The sequence below is a fragment of the Mobula hypostoma genome, chromosome 2 (assembly GCF_963921235.1).
Source record: "Mobula hypostoma chromosome 2, sMobHyp1.1, whole genome shotgun sequence".
Lineage (NCBI taxonomy): Eukaryota > Metazoa > Chordata > Chondrichthyes > Myliobatiformes > Myliobatidae > Mobula > Mobula hypostoma.
Genome location: NC_086098.1, coordinates 120,596,431 through 120,619,044, shown reverse-complemented (window position 1 = coordinate 120,619,044; position 22,614 = coordinate 120,596,431). Strand labels below are relative to the sequence as shown.

General features: G+C 42.2%; 1 protein-coding gene across 6 annotated transcripts in view; it reads left to right on the top strand.

Moving 5' to 3' along the window:
- LOC134342426 (cullin-9) overlaps positions 1–22,614 on the top strand; it is a 318,694-nt gene that overhangs the window by 228,109 nt on the left and 67,971 nt on the right. For all 6 annotated transcript variants that reach the window (XM_063040545.1, XM_063040547.1, XM_063040543.1 and 3 more), the window contains exons 22-25: positions 440–622; positions 6,339–6,496; positions 7,111–7,312; positions 21,685–21,856. In XM_063040545.1, coding sequence (XP_062896615.1) covers positions 440–622; positions 6,339–6,496; positions 7,111–7,312; positions 21,685–21,856 — 715 coding nt within the window. The remainder of the gene's footprint in view (positions 1–439; positions 623–6,338; positions 6,497–7,110; positions 7,313–21,684; positions 21,857–22,614) is intronic.

Below are 22,614 nucleotides of genomic sequence, written 5' to 3'. Positions count from 1 at the left end.
TGAGGGATCATAATAGAGTTAATAATGAGATGTTTGTACTCTTGGAGGAATGGAACTAAAGAGCATAGTTTCAGAATTAGAAGTCACCTATTTAAAGCTGGGATAAGGAGGAATTTCTTTTCAAAACTTTGAAATTTTCTACCTTTTCATAGTTCTGTAGAGGAGAAATTATTGGAAGTGTTTAATGTGGAGGAATTCACAAAAAGTACATCTGAGGCTATGATCAGATTAGCAGAGATCAGGTGGTGGAATGAATTAGACGGTGCTTTGTCCTACTGTTTCCTTCATGTAATTTCAGATCAAAAAATGGTGCTTTAATTCATTGCATGGTAGTGGAATGGGGAGGAGATAGGAAAATTTCACATGTTCATTAAATGACAGACTGCACATTTTGAATGCATGCATTTCATAATTTGTTGCTTTGTTTTTCCCTCACTAGGTTAAACGATTCCTGGATGGGGCATGGAATTCCCCTAATTTTGTTGAACGCTACCGGGACATATACCTAAAGCTGAAGAATGCTATGGAAGAACTATTTGGGCAACAGACTGCCTTTGTATTGGCATTGCGCAAGGGCTTCTCTGCAGCATTTCTCCAGCTATCCCACCTCACTGCTATGCACGTAGGTTGATCACCATTAAAGTAACTGTGTTGAAATCCTGTTCTCTAGGATGGCAGTGGCTTGCTGAACCCTCACCAAATATTGACAGCTTGACTTCAAAATTACAACATTGAAACAGACTAATCATCCATCTGCCATTGTTTGTATTAATATTCAACACAGCCCTTTTAAGTCAGAGGTTGATAGATTCTTGATGGTCAGGGCTCGAAGTGATACGGGGAGAAGGCAGGAAATTGGGGCTGAGGGGAAAATCGGATCAGCCACGATGAAATGGCAGAACAGACATGATGGGCCAAATGACCTAATTCTGCTCCTATACCTTATGTCCATGCAGGCAACATCCTCTGCCTTCATCAACTTTCCTGGTAACTTGCTCGTAAAATTCAGTAAGATCAGTGAAATATGACCTACCAAGCATGAAGTCATATTGACTATCCCTAATCAGTCCCTTTCTTTCCAAATACTTGTATATCTGGTCTCTTAGTATATGTTCCAGTAGCATACCCACTATTGATGTCAGGCTCACCAGCCTATAATTACCTGTCTTATCCTTAGAGCCTTTTAAAAACAACAGAACAACATTAGCTATCCTCCAAACCTCCCGGCACTTTACCAGTGGCTAAGGATGTTCTAAATATCTCTGCTCGGGTCCCTGCAATTTCTGCACCAGCCTCCCACAGGGTCTGAGGGAAAACCTTGTTTGGCCCTAGTGATTTATCCGCCCTAATTTGCCTCAAGGTAGCAAATACCTCCTCCCCTGTAAACTGAATATGGTCCATGACTTCACAGCTTCTTTGCTTCACTTCTGTAGACGCTGTGTGTCTCCCAAGTAAATACAGATGCAAAAATTCCATTTATGATCTCTCACTTATCTTTTGGCTCCATTCATAGATGAGCACTCTGATCTTCCAGAGGACCATTTTGTCTCTTGCTGTCCTTTCTCTCTTAATAAATCTGTGGAAGCCCCTGGGATTCTCCTTCACCTTGTCTGCTAGAGCAATCTCATGCCTTCTTTTAGCCCTCCTTAATTCGTACAGTCTTCGCTTGCATTTCTTGGACTCCTCAAATACCTCATTTGCTTCTTCCTGCCTACACCTGCTGCATACCTCCTTTTTCTTAACCAGGGCGTCAATATCTCTTGAAAACCAAAGTTCCATAAACCTGTTATCCTTACCTTTTATTATAACAGGAACATACAACTCTGTACCTTCAAAATTTCACTTTTGGAGGCTTCCCACTTACCAAGTACACCTTTTGTCAGAAATCAACCTGTTCCATGCACACTTGCCAGATCCTTTTTGATACCATCAAAATTGGCCCTTCTCTAGTTTAGATTCTCAACCTGAGGACCAGACCTATTATTCTCCATAATTATCTTGAAATTAATGGTATTATGATCACTAGACGCAAGGTGTTCCTCTACACAAACCTCTGTCACCCACCCTGTCCCTAGTAGGAGATCTTGTATTGCACTCTTTAGTTGGAATCTCCATGTACTGATTAAGGAAGCTATCTTGAATACATTTGACAAACTCTAGCCTATCCAGCCTTTTTATAATATGGGAGTCCAGTCAAAATCACCTCCTATCACAACTTTATGTTTCTTGTAACAACCTGCGATCTTTCTACAGATTTGCTCCTCTAAATCCCACGGACTGTTGGGTGGTAATAATATAGCCACATTAACATGGTCATCCCTTTCTTGCTGCTTAGTTCGATCCGGGTAGCCTCAGTAGATGAGCTCTCCAGTCTGTCCTGTGAGCATTGTTATGACATTTTCCCTGACTGGTAATGTTACCCCTCCCTTTTTAATCCTTCCCACTCTAACACATCTAAAACAATGGAACCCTGGAACATTGAGCTGCCAGTCTTGCTCCTCCTGCAACCAAGTCTCACTAATAGCCACAGTGTCATAATTCCAGGTGCTGAACATGCCCTAAGCTCATGTGCCTTTCTTACAATACTCCTTGTGTTGAAATGTACACAACACAGAACATTAGTCCCACCATGCTCCTTTGGATTTGTGACTTGGTATGCATGTAAGTTAACAACATCTTTCCCCACAACTACTCCATTATCTGCTCTAGTGCTCTGGTTCCCACCCACTCCCCGTAACTCTAGTTTAAAGCCCCTTTCCATGCAGCACTACTAAACCTTCCCACAAGGATATTAGTCCTCCTCCAGTTCAGCTGCAAACCAATCCTTCTGTATAGGTCACACCTTCCCTGAAAGAGACCCCAGTGATCCAGAAATCTGAAGCCCTCCCTCTTGCACCACCTCCTTGGCCCTGTGTTGAATTGTCTTTTCTTATTATTTCTGGCCCCACTAGCATGTTGGATGGATAACAATCCTGAGATCACAATGCTGGAGGTCCTGTCCTTTAGTTTAGCACCCAACTCCTAAACTCACTTTGCTGGACTTCATCACCCTTTCTACCCATGTCATTGGGTCAGACATGGAAAACGACATCTGGCTGCTCACCCTCCCACTTAAGAATGCTGTGGACTAGGTCCAAGATGTCCCTAATCTAGCATTTTTAGGTCAACATACCATTGGGGAATCTTGTTCTCGCTCACAGAACCTCCTGTCTTTTCCCCTAAGCAATGAATCTGCACTCTTCTCCTCCTCCCCTTCTGAGTCACAGAGCCAGACTCAGTGCCAGAGTTCTGGTTGCTGTGGGTTTCCTCTGCTAGGTCATCCTCCCCAGCAGTATCCAAGGCAGTATACGTGTTTTGAAGGAAGCATCCACAGAGGTACTCTGCACTAGCTGCCTGTCCCCTTTCCATCTACTGACATTCACCAAGTTACCTGTGTCCTGCACCTTGGGTGTACCAATCTCCCTGTATGCCTTGCTGATCAACCCCTCAGCCTCCCAAATGATCTGGAGTTCATCCAGTTTCAGTTCCAATTCTTTAACAGAGTCTGAAAGAAGCTTTAGCTGGATGCGCTTTTTGCAGGTGTAGTCATCAGAGGTCTGTCTGCCTTCTCACATCCTGTAAGAAGAGTATTTCACTACCTTGCCTGGCATCCCCACTGCTCTAATTGTACAATAGAAAGCAAGAAAGAAAAATCTACTCTCCTTACCGAAGCCTCTAAACAGCCCACTCTAACACTGGCCCATTCACACAATGGCCATGCTGCTTCTGAACCTAACTTTTTATAATTACGCACACTGCAACATCTCCATGGGAGCTGTGACGTGCAATATGCCCTGACTGCCCCCACTTGCTTCTTTTGAACTGTGTCTTGCTATGCAATTCAAGGTCTCTTCAGAAATTGTGGTGGCAGAATGTCTTGACTGACCCGCTCACTTTTTTTGAACTCTTTCTCCTGCTATTGCCTTGGCCTTTGGATCCAAAGAAATATGCTTGTCTCTTAAATGTTGTCCAACTAATCACTTTATAGGAATTCTGGGCAAGAATGGGCATCAAATGCTGACCTTGCCAGTGTTACCATACATACAGAAAAACACATGACTTGTTCAGCTACTGTACATTTACTAACCATTCAACTCCGCAGAATCTTATTCGGTGAAAGGATGAGAATTGATAGCAATTAAGACCAACTCGGTCTCACAGACGTTGGATTATTATTAGGCCTCCACTTATGTTTAATAAAAACAATACAACTAAAAGTCAATGCCTATGTGAGAAAAATGAAATTGGAAAGAGATGTGTTGGAAAGAAATATGTCATCGAAACATGGTAGCAGGTCTTTTGGTCCAGCAAGTCCATGTTGACCAAGAAAACCCATCTCAGCTACTCCCATTTGCTTGTATTTGGCCCATATCCCTTTAAAATTTTTTCCTATCCATGTATCTGTCCAGTGTTTTTTTTAGTATTCGCCTCAACCACTTCCAGCTCATTCCATATACTGACCACTCTCTGGCTGGAAAGAAAGTTGCCTCTCAGGTTCCTGTTAATTTTCTCCCTGCTCACCCTAAACCTTTCTCCTCAAGTTCTTGATTCTCAACCTTGGGAACAAGATGGTGTGAATATACAGAATCTGCTCTGCTGAGTTTGACTAGTAGTTCTGGTGGTTAGAAATGGATAAATTTCTGTGTGTTGATATTATATGAATTATTTTTCCAAATTTTAATGCTACAGTCCTGCATCTCTCCTCTGGAGATTGATAGCATATAAGGAATATTACAACATTATGGTAAGCGAGAATGTAAACACGTTAGAACTAGGGAAAATCGTGAGTTGTTATCATTCTAGTACATGAGTGAGAAGGTTTAGAAGTTCCTCCTCAGACTCCCTTTAAATATATCACCTTTCACCCTAAACCTGCAGCTAGCAGCATGACATATTCTCAAATGAAAGACCTTTATAAAAATATTGATGGTAAAAATAAAGATTGACTTTCCAAAGATGGTCTGTGCTGCCACTGGTAAAGACTGAGTGACACTGACCTTCTGTAGTGTCACACAAAATCTTGGAGTGACATACATCTATTGTGCTTCCACTGGTGCAGACTCGGATACATCAGCTGCGCTTGTTACCTCTGCTGGAGAATTATTTTTTCAATTATATTTTGTAAGTCATTTCCTTTCAGTGTATGTACAGTATTCTTCACCATTCTTTTTCCTGGTTTATTGTGAAATTGGTTTCAACTGAATTAACGATAAAAATATTATTTGGAATGACTGAAAGCTTAGACAGGAAACTATACTATTGAGAAGAAAGGGTGATGGCCCGGTTGAGGGATAGGGAATTTTTGAGGAAATGAACAGATGTCTAAGAACAAACGGGGTGTATGAGCCCAAAGAAGGCAGAAAAATAATTGGAGAAATATGGAAATCATTAGAAGGCTAAGATGTGAAATAAAAGAATTGTTGGACTGGTCTGAAAGTTGTTATTACTTAAGGGTTTTTCTGCTTAAGTTAATAGACAACTGTTATCTGTAATGAAAACTATGAAAGTACAGGGTTTTTGAAAAGATCCTCTCACTATTGTCCTTCAGGAAAACACATCTACCATTTTCACCAAATCTGACCAACCAATGTTGTTAATTTCTAACTTTCTCTGCTTTAAGTGCTAGATACAGCTACATCTTATGCATAAATAAAAGGATTATGTTTAAGTAAGTGTTGATATTTTCAGTTTCTTAGCTAGGTAAAATTTGTATGAGTCATAAGCTGAGGTAGGAGCATTGACAGGTAGCGTTCTGTTACAGGGGTGGAATAATGGGTTCTTTGTGATGGAGAAGAAATGATGTTCAAAGACAGATTTTGTTAACAATACCTGGGTATTGGGTGAAAGTGGCAGAGGAGCAGGATAAAATCAGTCGGGATGGAAATAGTCATTTCAGTTTATCCCATATTTAACTAGGAGAAATTCCAGTGCATCCTGAATTATTATGACAGATGGAAAATCTTTCCACTGCTGTATTAAGGATGAGATCCTGATAGGAGATGTTTAAAGTTTTGAGTAACAGGCTAGGATTTGAGCAGCATTGCTGCAGTCAGGGTATTTGTAAAAAAAAAAGATGCAGTAGCAGTTTGCAGGGAAAAGGGATGTGTTTTGGGAAGACTTATTGTAGTCATGAAAGGGAGGATGCCAAGAATTCTTTGGGATGCATCTCCAATTTTTGTAATGGGGTCAGGAAAGGAACAGTCTATCAGGAATCGAGTAAAGGAAACTGGAAGAGATATGAACAAAGTTGGCAACTTTCATGTAAAGGATCTTGCTCTAAATGTAACTCTATTCTTCAGGTTAGTGAGCAATTTGCACAGTACATTGATCGACGGATTCAAGAAAGTGAAATGAACATAAGTAATGTGGAAACGCTAAACCAGCTGCAGCAGGTCTTGGAGCCAATGCTGTTCCTTTCAGGACTCGAACTTGCTAACACCTTTGAACATTTCTACAGGTAATTTGTATGGATTATAAAAATGCATACCTACTATTTGATTCTTCAACCATCCTGCACAGCCCTCATCACTATCTCAGATGACCATGTGCTGCAGCAACTTGCCAAGGTTTCTTCAACAACTTCCAAATCACTACCATCAGTTAAGAATGCCGTCACTTTCAATTTTGTTGTTCTAAATTTTTTAACCAGTTAAAATTAAATGTTTCTGGGTCAAAATTCAATGACCCTGAATTGAGAGGATTTTTTTAATATTAGTTTTTAGGATTTGGCATTGTTGCCATTTATTGCCCTTCCTAACTGTCCTTGAGAAGGTGTGTGTCATTGCCTTGGACTGCTGCAGTCCTTGAGGTGTTCCCACAGTTGGGTATCAGAATTCACTTCAGCAATTTCCAGATCAGGATTTTGTGCAAATTGGAGGGGAACTGGGGTGAGGTTCCCTCATACCTGCTGTCCCTGACAGAGGTTGTGGATTGTAGGAGCACATTTACCATGTGAGTTGCATTGATTTGAGGAGCTCTTACCTACTTTTACTACTAAATATTAACAGCCACTCCAAAAGTACATTTTTGTGTTTTTTTTTCTCTCTCTCAGCTGCTGTTTCTCTTTCATAGGTACTATCTGGCTGATCGGCTACTGGCCCAGGGCAAAGTGTGGCTGGAGCGAGCTGTGATCGATCATATTGGGACCTGTTTCCCTAGCAGGTACCCTCAACAGATGTTGAAGAATCTCACTGAGTCAAATGATCTACAGCAGGAGTTTCACCTCTACAGGCTGCAGCAGCTCGATAGGAAACTTGAGAGCCTGGATGACGAAGTAAGTTGTTGTGTGTCCAACTGACACATATAAGAGTGACTGGAAACAGTTTTTGTAATGATCAGTCCTCTCAAAACCAATCTGTAGCAGTTTAGTATATTTATTTTATTTCTTTAAGAACATTTGTTGCAGAACGAAATGGCTTGCAGTTGTTGATAGAAATTGCCTTCATTGAAATCTCACTGAAATCTCCTGCGTTAACAATGTAACTTGAGGTCAAGCATTGTCCTTAAGTTTTCAGTTTAGGTTGCAGAATTATTTCAGGGGTTTCCCTGTTGCAATATTTATTAAGACCATTTTCCTGTACTTTCTGACTTTCATACTTTTCTGTTTTTACTAAGTACTACTAGGTTACCTTAGCTTGGTGTGTTCTGCTTAGAAGGTACGAAATTATAAATGTCATGAAGGAATCTTCTGGATTCAATGAGCTGTCATAATTATGAACATCAGAGGCTTCCAGTGGGCCTGAGGTAAATTTAAAGTGATGGTAATTTAAATAGATTGCCTTGATCCTTCACCATAATGTGCTGAAGAACAGAGATTAGGAGGTATTTTTGAATAAAGCTTTGAAGATGGCAGTACAGGTGGAAAAAGCAGTGAAAGAGTTTTGTTGCCATTGAATATAAAAATCTAGGTTTTAGATTTGTGGATCATTGGGATTTCTTCTGGGGAAGATATAACCCGAACAAAGGGGACGGGTTACATCTGAACTTGATAGGAGCCAATGTCCTTGCAGGGAAGTTTGCTGGAACTGTTGGGGAAAGTTTAAATGAGATTGATGGGGTTGGGGGGGTGGGGTTAACCTGAGTTGATAGTCATATGATGGAGCAGTTGGTGTAAAGGTAGATACAACGTGTAGAGAGACTGTCAGGAAGGATAGGCAGTAAATAGGGCATAATGCACTGCAGTTTGATGGGCTGAAATATGTTTAATGCAAAATGTATCAATAAGAAGAGTGATGAACTTAAGAGCATGGATCAATACTTCGAGTTACAGTGTTGTGGTCACTACAGAGACTTGGCTGTCAGAAGGGCAGAGAAGGCTGCTGGGTGCTCCAGGGTTTAGATGCTTCAAAAGGGTCAGGATGGGAGCCAGAAGAGGTGGGATAGTGGCATTGCTAATCCGCTGCAGAAAGGGAGGACGTTATAGAGGATCATTTACTGGTCAGTGTGGGTGGAAGTCAGAAACAGGAAGGGAGTAATCGCTCTATCATGAGTATTCTATAGGTCTCCTAACAGCCTGATAAGTAAACCAGTAGGCAAATTTTGGAAAGTGGGAAAATAACAGGGTTTTATTTTGTCTTGAGTGACTTCAGCTTCCCTAATATTAATTGGCACTTCATTAGTGGAAGAGATTTAGATGGGGCAGTGTTTGTTAGGTATGTCCAGGAAGGATTCTTGATCCAGTATGTGGACAAGCTGACTAGAGAAAGGCCATACTGGATCTGGTACTGGGCAATAAGCCTGCTCAGGTGATGGATCTCTCGATGGGTGAGCATTTCGGCCAGAGACCACAACTCCTTGACCCTTTAGCTTAGCCTTGGACAAGGATAGGAACAGATGGTATGGAAAGGTATTTAATTGAGATAGAGATAATCATGATGCTATTAGGCAGGAACTTGGGAATATAAAGTAGGAACAGAGGTACTCGGAAATGTACAACTAAAATGTAGAGCTTGTTTAGGGAGCACTTGCAGGAGTTCTGGAAAGGTTTGTTGCAGGGAAAGGATGCTAGGGTGAAGGAATAGTGGTTAACAAGAGAGATGTAACATCTAGTCAAGAGGAAGAGAGAAGCATACTTAAAGGTTTAGGAAGGAAAGATCAGACAGGACCTTTGAATGTTACAAGGTAGCCAGGAAGGACTTAGGAGAGCTAGAAGATGACATGAGAATTCTTTGGCAAGTAAGATTAAGGAATATCCCAAGGTGTTCTACAAGTACATGAAGAACAGGAGGATGACTGGCATGAATGATCAAGGCCAATGAGAATAGGTTAATGTGCTGGAATATGTCGAGGCTAAGAAAGAGGCACTGTTGGCAGGGTGAGCAGCCAGTTATCTTGGTACATGTTGGTACCAATGACATAGATAGGACAAAGGAGGAGTTCCTGAAGAGAGATTTCCAGGAGTTAGGAAGGAAGCTGAGAAGCAGGACCTCCAGGGTAGTAATCTCGGGATTGCTACCTGTGCCATGTGCTAGCGAGGGCAAGAATAGTAGGATCAGGCAGATGAATGCATGGCTGAGATACTAGTGCAGGGGGCAGGGCTTCAGATTCTTGGATAATTGGGATCTCTTCTGGGGGAAGTATGACCTGTTCAAAAAGAATAGGTTACACCTGAACCCGAAGGGGACCAATATCCTGGCGGAAAAATTTAATAGAGCTGTTACGGAGAGTTTAAACTAATTTGGCAGGGGGATGGGAACCGGAATGACAGAGCGGAGGAAGGGGAAAACAGAAATAAATCTAAGATAGTGAGCAGGAAAGACAGGCAGGTGATGGGGCAAATTTGTAGCCATTGGGATGAGTTGCAGTGCAATAAAGTTGCAGTGAAATCAAAGCGAAAAGTACCAAACACTAGTCTTAAGGTGTTATATTTAAATGCACGCAGCATAAGGAATAAAGTGGATGATCTTGTCGTACAGCTACAGATTGGCAGGTATGATATTGTGGCCATCACTGAGACCTGGCTAAAGGATGCATGTCTCTGGGAGCTGAACGTCCAAGGATACACAGTGTATCGGAAGGATAGGAAGGTAGGCAGAGAGGGAGGCGTGGCTTTATTGGTGAGAAATGATATTAAATCATTAGAAAGAGGTGATACAGGATCGGAAGGTGCAGAATCTTTGTGGGTTGAGCTAAGAAATCACAGGGGTAAAAGGACCCTGATGGCAGTTATTTATAGGCCTCCAAACAGCTGCAGTGATGTGGACTACAAATTACAACAGGAAATAGAAAAGGCTTGTCAGAAGGGCAGTGTTATGATAATTGTGGTGGATTTTAACGTGCGAGTGGATTGGGAAAATCAGGTCGGCACTGGATCTCGAGAGAGAGAATTTGTGGAATGTCTGCGAGATGGCTTTTTAGAACAACTTGTTGTTGAGCCCACTAGGGGATCGGCTGTACTGGATTGGGTACAGTGTAATGAACCGGAGGTGATTAGAGAGATTGAGGTGAAGGAACCCTTAGAAGGCAGTGATCATAACATGATTGAGTTCACTGAGACATTTGAAAAAGAGAAGCCGAAATCTGATGTGTCGGTATTTCAGTGGAGTAAAGGAAATTACAGTGGCATGAGAGAGGAACTGGCCAAAGTTGACTGGAAAGGGACACTGGCGGGAAAGACAGCAGAGCAGCAGTGGCTGGAGTTTATGCGAGAAGTGAGGAAGGTGCAAGACAGGTATATTCCAAAAAAGAAGAAATTTTCGAATTGGAAAAGGATGCAACCGTGGTTGGCAAGAGAAGTCAAAGCCAAAGTTAAAGCAAAGGAGAGGGCATACAAGGAAGCAAAAATAAGTGGGAAGACAGAGGATTGGGAAGTTTTTAAAAGCTTACAAAAGGAAACTAAGAAGATCATTAAGAGGGAAAAGATGAACTATGAAAGGAAGCTAGCAAATAATATCAAAGAGGATACTAAAAGCTTTTTCAAGTATATAAAGAGTAAAAGACAGGTGAGAGTAGATATAGGACCGATAGAAAATGATGCTGGAGAAATTGTAATAGGAGATAAGGAGATGGCAGAGGAACTGAACGAGCATTTTGCATCAGCCTTCGCTGAGGAAGACATCAGCAGTATACCAGACACTCAAGGGTGGCAGGGAAGAGAAGTGTGCGCAGTCACAATTACGACAGAGAAAGTACTCAGGAAGCTGAATAGTCTAAAGGTAGATAAATCTCCCGAACCAGATGGAATGCACCCACGTGTTCTGAAGGAAGTAGCTGTGGAGATTGCGGAGGCATTAGCGATGATCTTTCAAAAGTCGATAGATTCTGGCATGGTTCCGGAGGACTGGAAGATTGCTAATGTCACTCCGCTATTCAAGAAGGGGACAAGGAAGCAAAAAGGAAATTATAGACCTGTTAGCTTGACATCGGTGATTGGGAAGTTGTTGGAGTCGATTGTCAAGGATGAGGTTACGGAGTACCTGGAGGCATATGACAAGATAGGCAGAACTCAGCATGGATTCCTTAAAGGAAAATCCTGCCTGACAAACCTATTACAATTCTTTGAGGAAATTACCAATAGGCTAGACAAGGGAGATGCAGTGGATGTTGTATATTTGGGTTTTCAGAAGGCCTTTGACAAGGTGCCACACATGAGGCTACTTAACAAGATAAGAGCCCATGGAATTACGGGAAAGTTACATACGTGGATAGAGCGTTGGCTGATTGGCAGGAAACAGAGAGTGGGAATAAAGGGATCCTATTCTGGTTGGTTGCCGGTTACCAGTGGTGTTCCACAGGGGTCCGTGTTGGGGCCGCTTCTTTTTACATTGTACATCAACGATTTGGATTATGGAATAGATGGCTTTGTGGCTAAGTTTGCTGACGATACAAAGATAGGTGGAGGGGCCGGTAGTGCTGAGGAAACAGAGAGTCTGCAGAGAGACTTGGATAGATTGGAAGAATGGGCAAAGAAGTGGCAAATGAAGTACAATGTTGGAAAGTGTATGGTTATGCACTTTGACAGAAGAAATAAACGGGCAGACTATTATTTAAATGGGGAAAGAATTCAAAGTTCTGAGATGCAACGGGACTTGGGAGTCCTCGTGCAGGATACCCTTAAGGTTAACCTCCAGGTTGAGTCGGTAGTGAAGCAGGCGAATGCAATGTTGGCATTCATTTCTAGAGGAATAGAGTATAGGAGCAGGGATGTGATGTTGAGGCTCTATAAGGCGCTGGTGAGACCTCACTTGGAGTACCGTGAGTAGTTTTGGTCTCCTTATTTGAGAAGGGATGTGCTGATGTTGGAGAGGGTACAGAGAAGATTCACTAGAATGATTCTGGGAATGAGAGGGTTAACATATGAGGAACGTTTGTCTGCTCTTGGACTGTATTCCTTGGAGTTTAGAAGACTGAGAGGAGACCTCATAGAAACATTTCGAATGTTGAAAGGCATGGACAGAGTGGATGTGGCAAAGTTGTTTCCCATGATGGGGGGGTCTAGTACGAGAGGGCATGACTTAAGGATTGAAGGGCGCCCATTCAGAACAGAATTGCGAAGAAATTATTTCGTCAGAGGATGGTGAATCTGTGGAATTTGTTGCCACGGGCAGTAGTGGAGGCCAAGTCATTGGGTGTATTTAAGGCAGAGATTGATAGGTATCTTGAGTAGCCAGGGCATCAAAGGTTATGGTGAGAAGGCAGGGGAGTGAGACTAAATGGGAGAATGGATCAGCTCATGATAAAATGGCGGAGCAGACTCGATGGGCCGAATGGCCGACTTCTGCTCCTTTGTCTTATTGTCTTATGGAAAAAAACGTTAGGATAGGTAAGTCCCCGAGTCTGGATGGGATATACCTCAGCTTATTGTAGCCATCAAGGGAAGAGTTGGTGAGCCATTGGCGAAGGTCTTTGTGTCCTCACTGGCCACAAGATAGTATCAGGTGAATGTTCCATGGCAAATGTTATTTCTTGTTCAAGAAAGGTAATAGGGATAATCCTGGCAACACACATAAAAGTTGCTGGTGAACGCAGCAGGCCAGGCAGCATCTCTAGGAAGAGGTGCAGTCGACGTTTCAGGCCGAGACCCTTCGTCAGGACGGATAATTTCAGGGATAATCCTGGGAATTATAGACCAGTAAGTCGTACAACAGTCGTAGGAAAACTATTGCAGAGTAATCTTAGAAATCGGATTTATGAGCATTTGGAGAAGCATAGCTTGATTAGGAATTGTCAATATGGCTTTTGTAAGAGGCAGTTTGTGCCTTACAAGCTTGATTGACTTTTTCAGAGGTGACAAAGCAAGTTCATGAAGGTGGATCAATGGATGTCATGTATATAGATTTTAGTAAGACATTCAGCAAGGTTCTCCATGGTAGGCTCATTCAGAACGTTAGAAGCTATGGGAACCAGGAAATCTTGGCTGTGTGAAGTCTGAGTTGTCCACAGAAGGCAGAGTATGGGAATAGATGGAGCATGTTCTGCCTGGAGGTCCATGACTTGTGGTGTTCCACAGGGATTTGTTCTGGGACCCTGGCTTTTTGTGATTTTTTTAAGAAATTACTTGGACAAGGAAATGGAAGGGTGGGTTAGTAAGTTTGCAGATGGCCCAAAGGTTGGTGGACTTGTGGATAGTGTAGAATGTTGTTGAGGGTTACAATGGGACATTGAAGAGTACAGAACTGCTGTGGGGGGGGGTGGGGGGGACAACAGACCTGGCAACCACCAAGGAAAGTTGGCCTTATCATCCACAAAGGGAAAACTAAAGTCCTCAGGATCAACTCGACCTCTGTCGACCCTGTCATTCTTGAGGGAAGTCCACGAGGTAGAAGCCTTCATCTATCTGGGTAGTGGCATCAACAGACAGGATGTAACAGATACGGATGTCAAGGCAGGGATCGGTAAAGCTCGGCAGCCTTAATCCAGCTCAAGATCATCTGGTGCTTCAAGGAGCTGCCACAGTGCACTAAGTTAGGCTGTTCAATTCCAATGTGAAGTCAGTTCTTTTTGGGGCAGAGACTTGGAGGAGAACAAAGACTTTCATCAGGAAAGTGCAAACTTTTATTAATAGCTCTATAAGGAAAATCCTGTGGATCTGCTGGCTGTAAGTCTTAAGCAACACTGATTAATGGCAGAGAACACACCAGCTACCAGCGGAGGAATAATTAAGGACAGGATTACAAGGATGGATAGGACACATGCTGTGTTATGCAAGTACTAATATGGAATCTTCAGGGAAAGTGGGAGAGAGGTTGGCCAAAAATCACCTGGCAATGTGACCTTGAAGCAGACACCAAGAAGATGGGTTACGCCTGGGGACAACTTGAAAGACTGGCCTTGGAGTTGGTGGTAATAGAAGAAGTAGTAGTGGAAGTGCTGGGCTGAGAAGTGGCAGATGGAGTTCAATCCAGATTGTGTAAAGTGATAGATACACTTTGGAAGGTGGAATTTGATGGTAGAGTATGAAGTTAATGGCAGGATTATTAGCGGTGTGGAGGAACAGTGGGATCTTGGGGTCCACATCCACAGATCCCTCAGAATTGCCATGTAATTTGAATGATTGGTGAAGAAGGTATGGTGTGTTGGCCTTCATTTATAGAGGGATTGAGTTCAAGACCTGCAAGGTAATATTGCAGCTTTATAAAACTCTGGTTAGACTATATTTGGAATATTGAGTTCAGTTTTGCTTGTTTCATTATAGGAAGGATGTGAAAGCTTTAGATTGAGTGCAGTGGAGATTTACCATGATGATGTCTTATGAGCAAAGCTGAACGAGCTAGGGGTTTTCTCTTTGGAGCGAAAGAGGATGAGAGGGGACTTGATAGAGATAAGAGGCAGAGAGTATACAGGCTGTGTCCTCCCAGTGGCAATAGCTAATACGAGAGGACATACTTTTAAAGTGATTGGAGGAAAGTATAGGGGGATGTGAGATGTAGATTTTTTACAGAGTGGTGAGTGCATGGAATACCCTGCCAGGGCTGGTGATGGAGGGAGAGAATTTTAAGGAACTCTTAGATAGTTCAATATAGCTCAATAATTCCATTTAATATCAGAGCAATTATGCAATATACATCCTGAAATTCTTATTTGCAGATATCCACAAAAATGGAGGATTGCCTCAAAGAATGAGTGGCAGTAAAAATGTTAGAACCCCAAAGCCCCCCTACTCCCCTTTTCCACACACAAGCAGCAACAAAGCAACAACCCTCCTTCAACCCCACTTCAGCAAAAAAAGCATCGGCACATTTCACAGACACGAGGAAATCTGCAGATGCTGGAAATTCAAGCAACACACACATAAAAAGTGCTGGTGAACGCAGCAGGCCAGATAGTATCTATTGGAAGAGGTACAGTCGACGTTTCGGGCTGGGACCCTTCGTCATGACTAACTGAAAGAAGAGATAGTAAGAGATTTGAAAGGGGGAGGGGGAGATCTGAAATGATAGGAGAAGACAGGAGGGCAGGGGTGGATCTAAGAGCTAGAGAAGGGAGAGGATCATGGGACGGGAAGCCCTGGGGAGAAAGAGAAGTGGGGAGGAGAGCCTGGAGGGTGGAGAGCAGGCAAAGAGTTATAGTGAGAGGGACAGAGAGAGAAAAAAGGGGGGGAATAAAAATATATATTAAATAAATAAATAAGGGGTGGGGTGTGAAGGGGAGGAGGGGCATTAACGGAAGTTAGAGAAATCAATATTCATGCCATCAGGTTGGAGGCTACCCAGACGGAATATAAGGTGTTGTTCCTCCAACCTGAGTGTGGCTTCATCTTGACAGTAGAGGAGGCCGTGGATAGACGTATCAGAATGGGAATGGGACGCGGAATTAAAATGTGTGGCCACTGGGAGATCTTGCTTTCTCTGGCGGACAGAGCGTAGGTGTTCAGTAAAATGGTCTCCCAGCCTGTGTCGGGTCTCACCAATATATAGAAGGCTGCACTGGGAGCACTGGACGCAGTATATCACCCCAGCCAACTCACAGGTGAAGTGCCGCCTCACCTGGAAGGTCTGTCTGGGGCCCTGAATGGTGGTGAGGGAGGAAGTGTAAGGGCATGTGTAGCACTTGTTCCGCTTACAAGGATAAGTGCTGGGAGGGAGATCGGTGGGAAGGCACATTTCACCCACCAAGCAAGCAATAGCAAAGCCCCCAAGAAAGACCATGATCTGCAGTACAACAGTGGGTTGGCACAGTGGTGTAGTGGTTAGCTTTACATTACAGATGATCTAGGTTCAGTTTCTACCACTGCCTGTAAGGAGTTTGTACGTTCCCCCTGGGACCATGTGGGCTTCCTCCGGGTGCTCCGGTTTCCCCTCACAGTCCAAGGGCATACTGGTTGGTAGGTTAATTAGTTGTTGTAAAATTGTCCCGTGATTCGGCTCAGATTAAATCAGGGGATTGCTGGGTGGTGTGGCCCCCTTCCATGCTGTATCTCATGAAATAAAGTAAATAAAAACTAATCATTCACCCTACAATTCGACATACCACATGCTTTCTCTTTCCTTAATAAAGGGAAAGAGAGGTGTCCCCCATTCAGTGAGAGGAGAGACATAATAAAACAACTCGCTGACTTGCGATGGAAAAAGTCTGCCACGTGACTTTATTCAGAACTCTCCAACTCAAGAATTAACAACAAACTCTCTTCTATCAATGAGAGAGAGAGAGCACATGTTTCACTGAATACAGAGCCTCTGACAGCTGGTCCACTGTTCCTGATGTTATGTTTTCCTTTGCGACACTTCAGTGGCACTGGCATAGAATCAGCTTGTCCACAGGGCTGTAAAGCCTTGGAACCCCAAAGACATGCATGTCTTCTAGGCCACATCCTTGAGATTTCAAAAAGTGGCCAGTCGTGAGCCCCAGGAGCAGGTCCCACCAGCACAAAGAACTGAAGTCGTAGGTTAACTCCAGTTTAGGAACTCTGACAGTACCCCATCCACCCTGTAAACACAAAATACTCTGCAGATGTTGAGGTCAAAGCAACACTCACAACACACTGGTGGAACTCAGCAACCCCATCCACCCTGAAAAGGAAAAAGAGAGGCATCAAAGGTAGAAATTAAGCTGTTTCAGCAGGTGAGCTCACAGGAGCTCCTGTTAATCGCCATTGCAGGTCTGCCCATCCGACAGATATAGCGACATGGATGAAAGAAAAATGGAGAGCTACGTGGGAGTGAAGGGTGAGATTGATCTTGAAGTAGCTTTAAAAGTCAACACAACATTGTAGACTAAAGGGCCTATACTGTGCTGTACCATTCTGTGTAATGTTTGGCTCTAAAAATGAGTTCGTAAACTGAGAATTCTGTAGATGCTAGAAATCCAAGTAATACACAAATTGTTGAAGGAACTCAGTGGTCAGGAAGCATCTATGGAAATGAATAAACAGTCGATGTTTCGGGCTGAGATCCTTCATCAGGACTGGAAAGGGAGGAGAAGTAGTCAGAATAATGGGAAGTAGTACAAGCTAGAAGACGATGGGTGAAGCCAGCTGGTTGGCGGAGGGGGGATAAAATAAGCTGGGAGGTAATGAGTAGAAAAAATAAAGAACTGGAGAAGGAGGAGTCTGACCAGAGTGAATCATGGGAGAAAGGAAGGAGGAGGGGCATCAGGGAGGGGTGATGGGCAGATGAAGAGAAGAGGCAAGAGGGGAGCCAGAGTGGGGAATTGAAGATGAGAGAAGGGGGAGGGAAAAATTACCAGAAGATTGAGAAATCCCAGATGAAATATGAGGATTGGCTTCTTCAATCTGAGAGTGGCCTCAGGTTGGCTTCCGTGAAATCCTGCTTTTTGTGCATGGAGCTAAGGCGCTTGACAAAGCAGTCCTCCAATGTATAGTACATTGGGGTCACGAGGAGGCTGCATTGGGAGCACTGGATACAGACAGCACCGACAAATTCACAGGTGAAGTGTGGCCTCATCTGGAATGACTGGGACCCTGAATGGAGGTGAGAGAAGAGGTGAATGAGCAGGTGTAGCAAAATTCAGCATTTATTGGTGACCAGCCATTTTAATTCCAATTCCCATTCCTACTTGTCGGTCTATGGCCTCCCCTACTGCCATGATTAGGCCACTCTTCGGTTGGAGGAGCAATAATAAGACATAGGAACTTAGGCCATTTGCCCCATATGTCTGCTCTGCCATACCAACACAACTAGTTTATTATCCCTCTCAATCCCATTCTTCTGCCTTCTTCCCATAATCTTCAATGCCCTGACTGACCAAGAAGCTGTCATCCTCTGCTTTAAATATACTCAATAACAGCCGTCATTGGCAATGAATTTCACAGATTCACTACCCTCTGGCTAAAGAAATTCCTCATCTCCGCTCTGAATGGATGTCCCTCTATTCTGAGGCTGTGCCCTTTGGTCTTAGATTTTCTCTTTCAATCTTTTTCTTATTGATTTAAAAGAATAAGGATAAATACAAACCAGAGGAGAGGTAATCTCAAATACATATTTCAATAATAGTACAAAGGAATATACACTGTCAAAATTATATATAGTATTAAGCTAATATAAAGAGAGAAAAGAACCACTTCTCCTCTTAACAGTTCATAAGAAAAAAAAGGCTGAAGATTTCCTGTTACTGAGAAAAAAAACCCACTAAACTAACCTAAAACAAAAAAAAAGGGGACTGGGCAGTCCATTTTGAGAATACAGTTTTTAGAAAAAAGGGAAAATCCTTCTGACTAAATCTAAATCTTTGCAGAGAGAAAACAAATAACTGGAAAAGTTAGAAGAATTAGATCATATGAAAATATTGAATAAAAGGTCGCCAAATTTCCTCAAACTTAAAAGATGTATCAAACGTTCGACTCCTTATTTTCTCTAAACTTAAACAAGACGTAATGGAGGAGAGCCAAAAAAATACAGCAGGTGGATTGGGGTCCTTCCAGCACAATAGAATAGCTGTCCTAGCCAATAAAGTTGACAAAGCTATCATGCGTTGAGCGGCAGCAGGAACGTCTCATGCTTCTGTTGGAATAATCCCAAAGATTGCCGTAAGTGAATTAGGTTGTAGGTCCAAATCTATGACTTTTGATAACATTCTAAAAACATCGCTCCAAAATTATTTAACTTTATGCAGGACCAAAACATATGAGTTAAAGTAGCCACCTCAGTGCTGCATCTATCACAAGTAGGATTTATATTAGAAAAAATACGCGCTAGTTTATCTTTTGACATAAGCGCCCTGTGCACTACCTTGATCTGAATCAAGGAGTGACAGGCACAAATAGATGAATTATTAACTAAATGACAAATTTTATTCCATTGATTATCTGAAAGTGACTCTTGAAGTTCCAATTCCCAAGCACGTTTAACCTTATCATTAGACATCATTCATAAATTCAATAGCCGTTTAGACCCACTCATGATAAGAAACATTCTCTCCACATCCACCTGCCCATCTCCCTTTGATGCTCCTCTTTCCCTTTCTTCCATGATCCATTGTTCTCTCCAATTAGATTATTTCTTCAGCCCTTTGCTACTTCCATTTCTCACCTCCCAGTCGCTTACTTGATTCCCCACACCCCTACTTTAATACCTCCCCCATCTCTTGGTTTCATGTATCACCTGCCAGCTTGTGCTCCTTCCACTCCCCACACCTTTTTATTCTGGCTTCTATCCCATCCTGTCCAACGCCCATGAAGGGTCTTGGCTCAAAATATTGACTGTTTAGTCCCCTCCATAGATGCTGCCTGAATCGCTGAGTTCCTCCAGCATTTTGTATTGTAATTATTTCGTGACCGTTATGTACTTTGACAGTTCCATCCCTTGATAAATAGGGATTGTAAATCCCTTGTTGGCTGCCGGTTACCAGTGGCATTGGGGCCGCTTCTTTTTATTTTGTACATCAATGATTTGGAGGATTATGGAATAGGTGGCTTTGTGGCTAAGTTTGCTGATGATACAAAGATAGGTGGAGGGGCCGGTAGTGCTGAGGAAACAGTCTGCAGAGAGACTCGGATAGATTGGAAGAATGGGCAAAGAAGTGGCAAATGAAATATAATGTTGGAAAGTGTTTGGTTATGCACTTTGGCAGAAGAAATAAATGGGCAGACTATTATTTAAATGGGGAGAGAGTTCAAAGTTCTGAGATGCAACAGAACTTGGGTGTCCTCGTGCAGGATACCCTTAAAGTTAACCTCCAGGTGGAGTCGGTAGTGAAGAAGGCGAATGCAATGTTGGCATTCATTTCTGGAGGAATAGAGTATAGGAGCAGGGATGTGATATTGAGGCTCTATAAGGCGCTGGTAAGACCTCACTGAGTACTGTGTGCAGTTTTGGGCTCCTTATTTAAGAAAGGATTTGCTGATGTTGGAGAGGGTACAGAGAAGATTCACTGATGTAAATAGGCAATGTGATAGATGTAAAACTGAGATAGCTACATTGACACATATGTTTCAGTCGTGTTCTGTATTGAAACAGTTTTGGAAATCTGTTTTTTCTACAATTTCTAAAGCTTTAAAAATCAATTTACAACCTAATAAATTGACAGTTTTGTTTGGTATAATCCCTCAATATATTCACGGTATTTCTGTATCAGACCAACATGTAATTGCATTTGTCACATTATTGGCCAGAAGGGCTATTTTATTAAATTAGAAAGATGCCCCTGCTCCCACTTTGATACAATGGTTCTCTCAGGTGATGTTATGTCTTAGTTTGGAAAAAATTAGAAGTCGAACTTTTGATCCTAGATTTGACTTTGAGAAAAGGTGGGGTTCTTTTGCCCGTTATTATCATTTGATTTGAGTAATTAAGATGGTCCTTTTCTGATGCTTGGGTACATGGATTTGGTTGGCGGATTGATGTCTTTTTTATGGAAGCTTGTATGGCGTATAGCTCCAGTTTTGTGCTCCAAGTGGGTGTTTTTCTGTTACTAGGGGTTTTTTTTGTTTTAGTTAGTAGGGGTTCTTTTTTCTTCCTTTTTTCCAAAAAAAAAGCTTTAACATTTTGTTTTTTTTTTATTATTATTGATAAACTGTTCAGTTTGGTTGATTGGTTGATAGTTTAACTCTTATTCTACATATGGATATGTTATCTTGATTATCTTGATGTATTTTTCTTTATTGTTAATTTTCAATAATAATTAATAAAAAAGATTTAAAAATGAAAATGAGAAGATTCACTAGAATGATTCCGGGAATGAGAGGGTTAACATATGAGGAACGCTTGTCCGCTCTTGGACTGTATTCCTTGGAGTTTAGAAGAATGAGGGGGGGACCTTATAGAAATATTTCGAATGTTGAAAGGCATGGACAGAGTAGAAGTGGCAAAGTTGTTTTCCATGATGGGGGAGCGTAGTACGAGAGGGCATAACTTAAGGATTGAAGGGCGCCCATTCAGAACAGAGATGCGAAGAAATTTTTTTAGCCAGAGGGTGGTGAATCTGGAATTTGTTGCCACGGCGGCAATGGAGGTCAAGTCATTGGGTGTATTTAAGGCAGAGATTAATGGGTATCTGAGTAGCCAGGGCATCAAAGGTTATGGTGAGAAGGCGGGGAAGTGGGACTAAATGGGAGAATGGATCACTCATGATAAAATGGCAGAGCAGACTCGATGGGCCGAATGGCCGACTTATGCTCCTTTGTCTTATAGTTCTATGTTGGATCTGTTTTTGGCAAGTGATATGCTTTTTGAACATTTCATTGTGTGGAAATTGCTAATATAAAGGTAGGTAGTTTGTTCACATTTTACAATGAACTTTTTTGTAATACAGATGATGGAAGATCAGCCATTCATATCAGAGGAAGAAACAGATCTGAAAGTTCTTGTGCTTTCTCCCCGCTGTTGGACGATATCTCCCCTGTGCCATCAAGATGATCCTAAGACCTGCTTTCCACCTGCGCTCAGCAACTTCCTTGAGGAATTTTCTGACTTCTGTACTCATAGTTAGTATACTGTATGTTGTTACATTAAAAATATCTATTGCACATATAACCAAAGAAAAAAGGCTTAATTTCAGCAACTAAGGGAAAATTAATTGAGAACTTCTGCCCAGAGTCATGTTACATTTTGCTCTCTGGTACAAGAGATAAGATAAAGATACTTGAAAAAGAGTACATTCTCTGTGGAGAAGGAAGGACACATACAATTATTACTTCCAGAGAGGTGACAGGCATGGCTGGCCAGCGGCCTGTTTCTGTGCTGTATAATCTCATATTATTTACTGGTCCTTGTGGTAGGTTTCAAGTATTTTTCTATATTTCATGTTGCGTCTGTTAAACAAAACCCCTGTTTTTATTATTTAAAGCAGTGATTGCAGCAAACGTCACTTGTTACATCTTGCAAATCAGAAATACTCAATTATGTCTATCCTGTTTTGAAAACCAGCCAATCTTCTGTCCACATCTTAATTATTACCAACAGCACCATGAGTTTTGATTTACATTGAGCTTTGATTGAATTGAGCAGGCAATTAGGAGTCAGTCACATTGTGTTTCTGGAACCATTAATCACACGAATACCACATTAGGTAAGGGCAGAAGATTCCTTTCCCAAAAGTTTATGACTGAGTCAATTGGGCTTCAATAACAGATCATCAGTATTGCTTCTGAAGCCAGCTGATTTGAAATCTATTATTTAAATTAATAAATTTCCCAGGTGCCATGGTGAGATTTGCACTTGAGTCTGGCTCAGTGACTTTGAA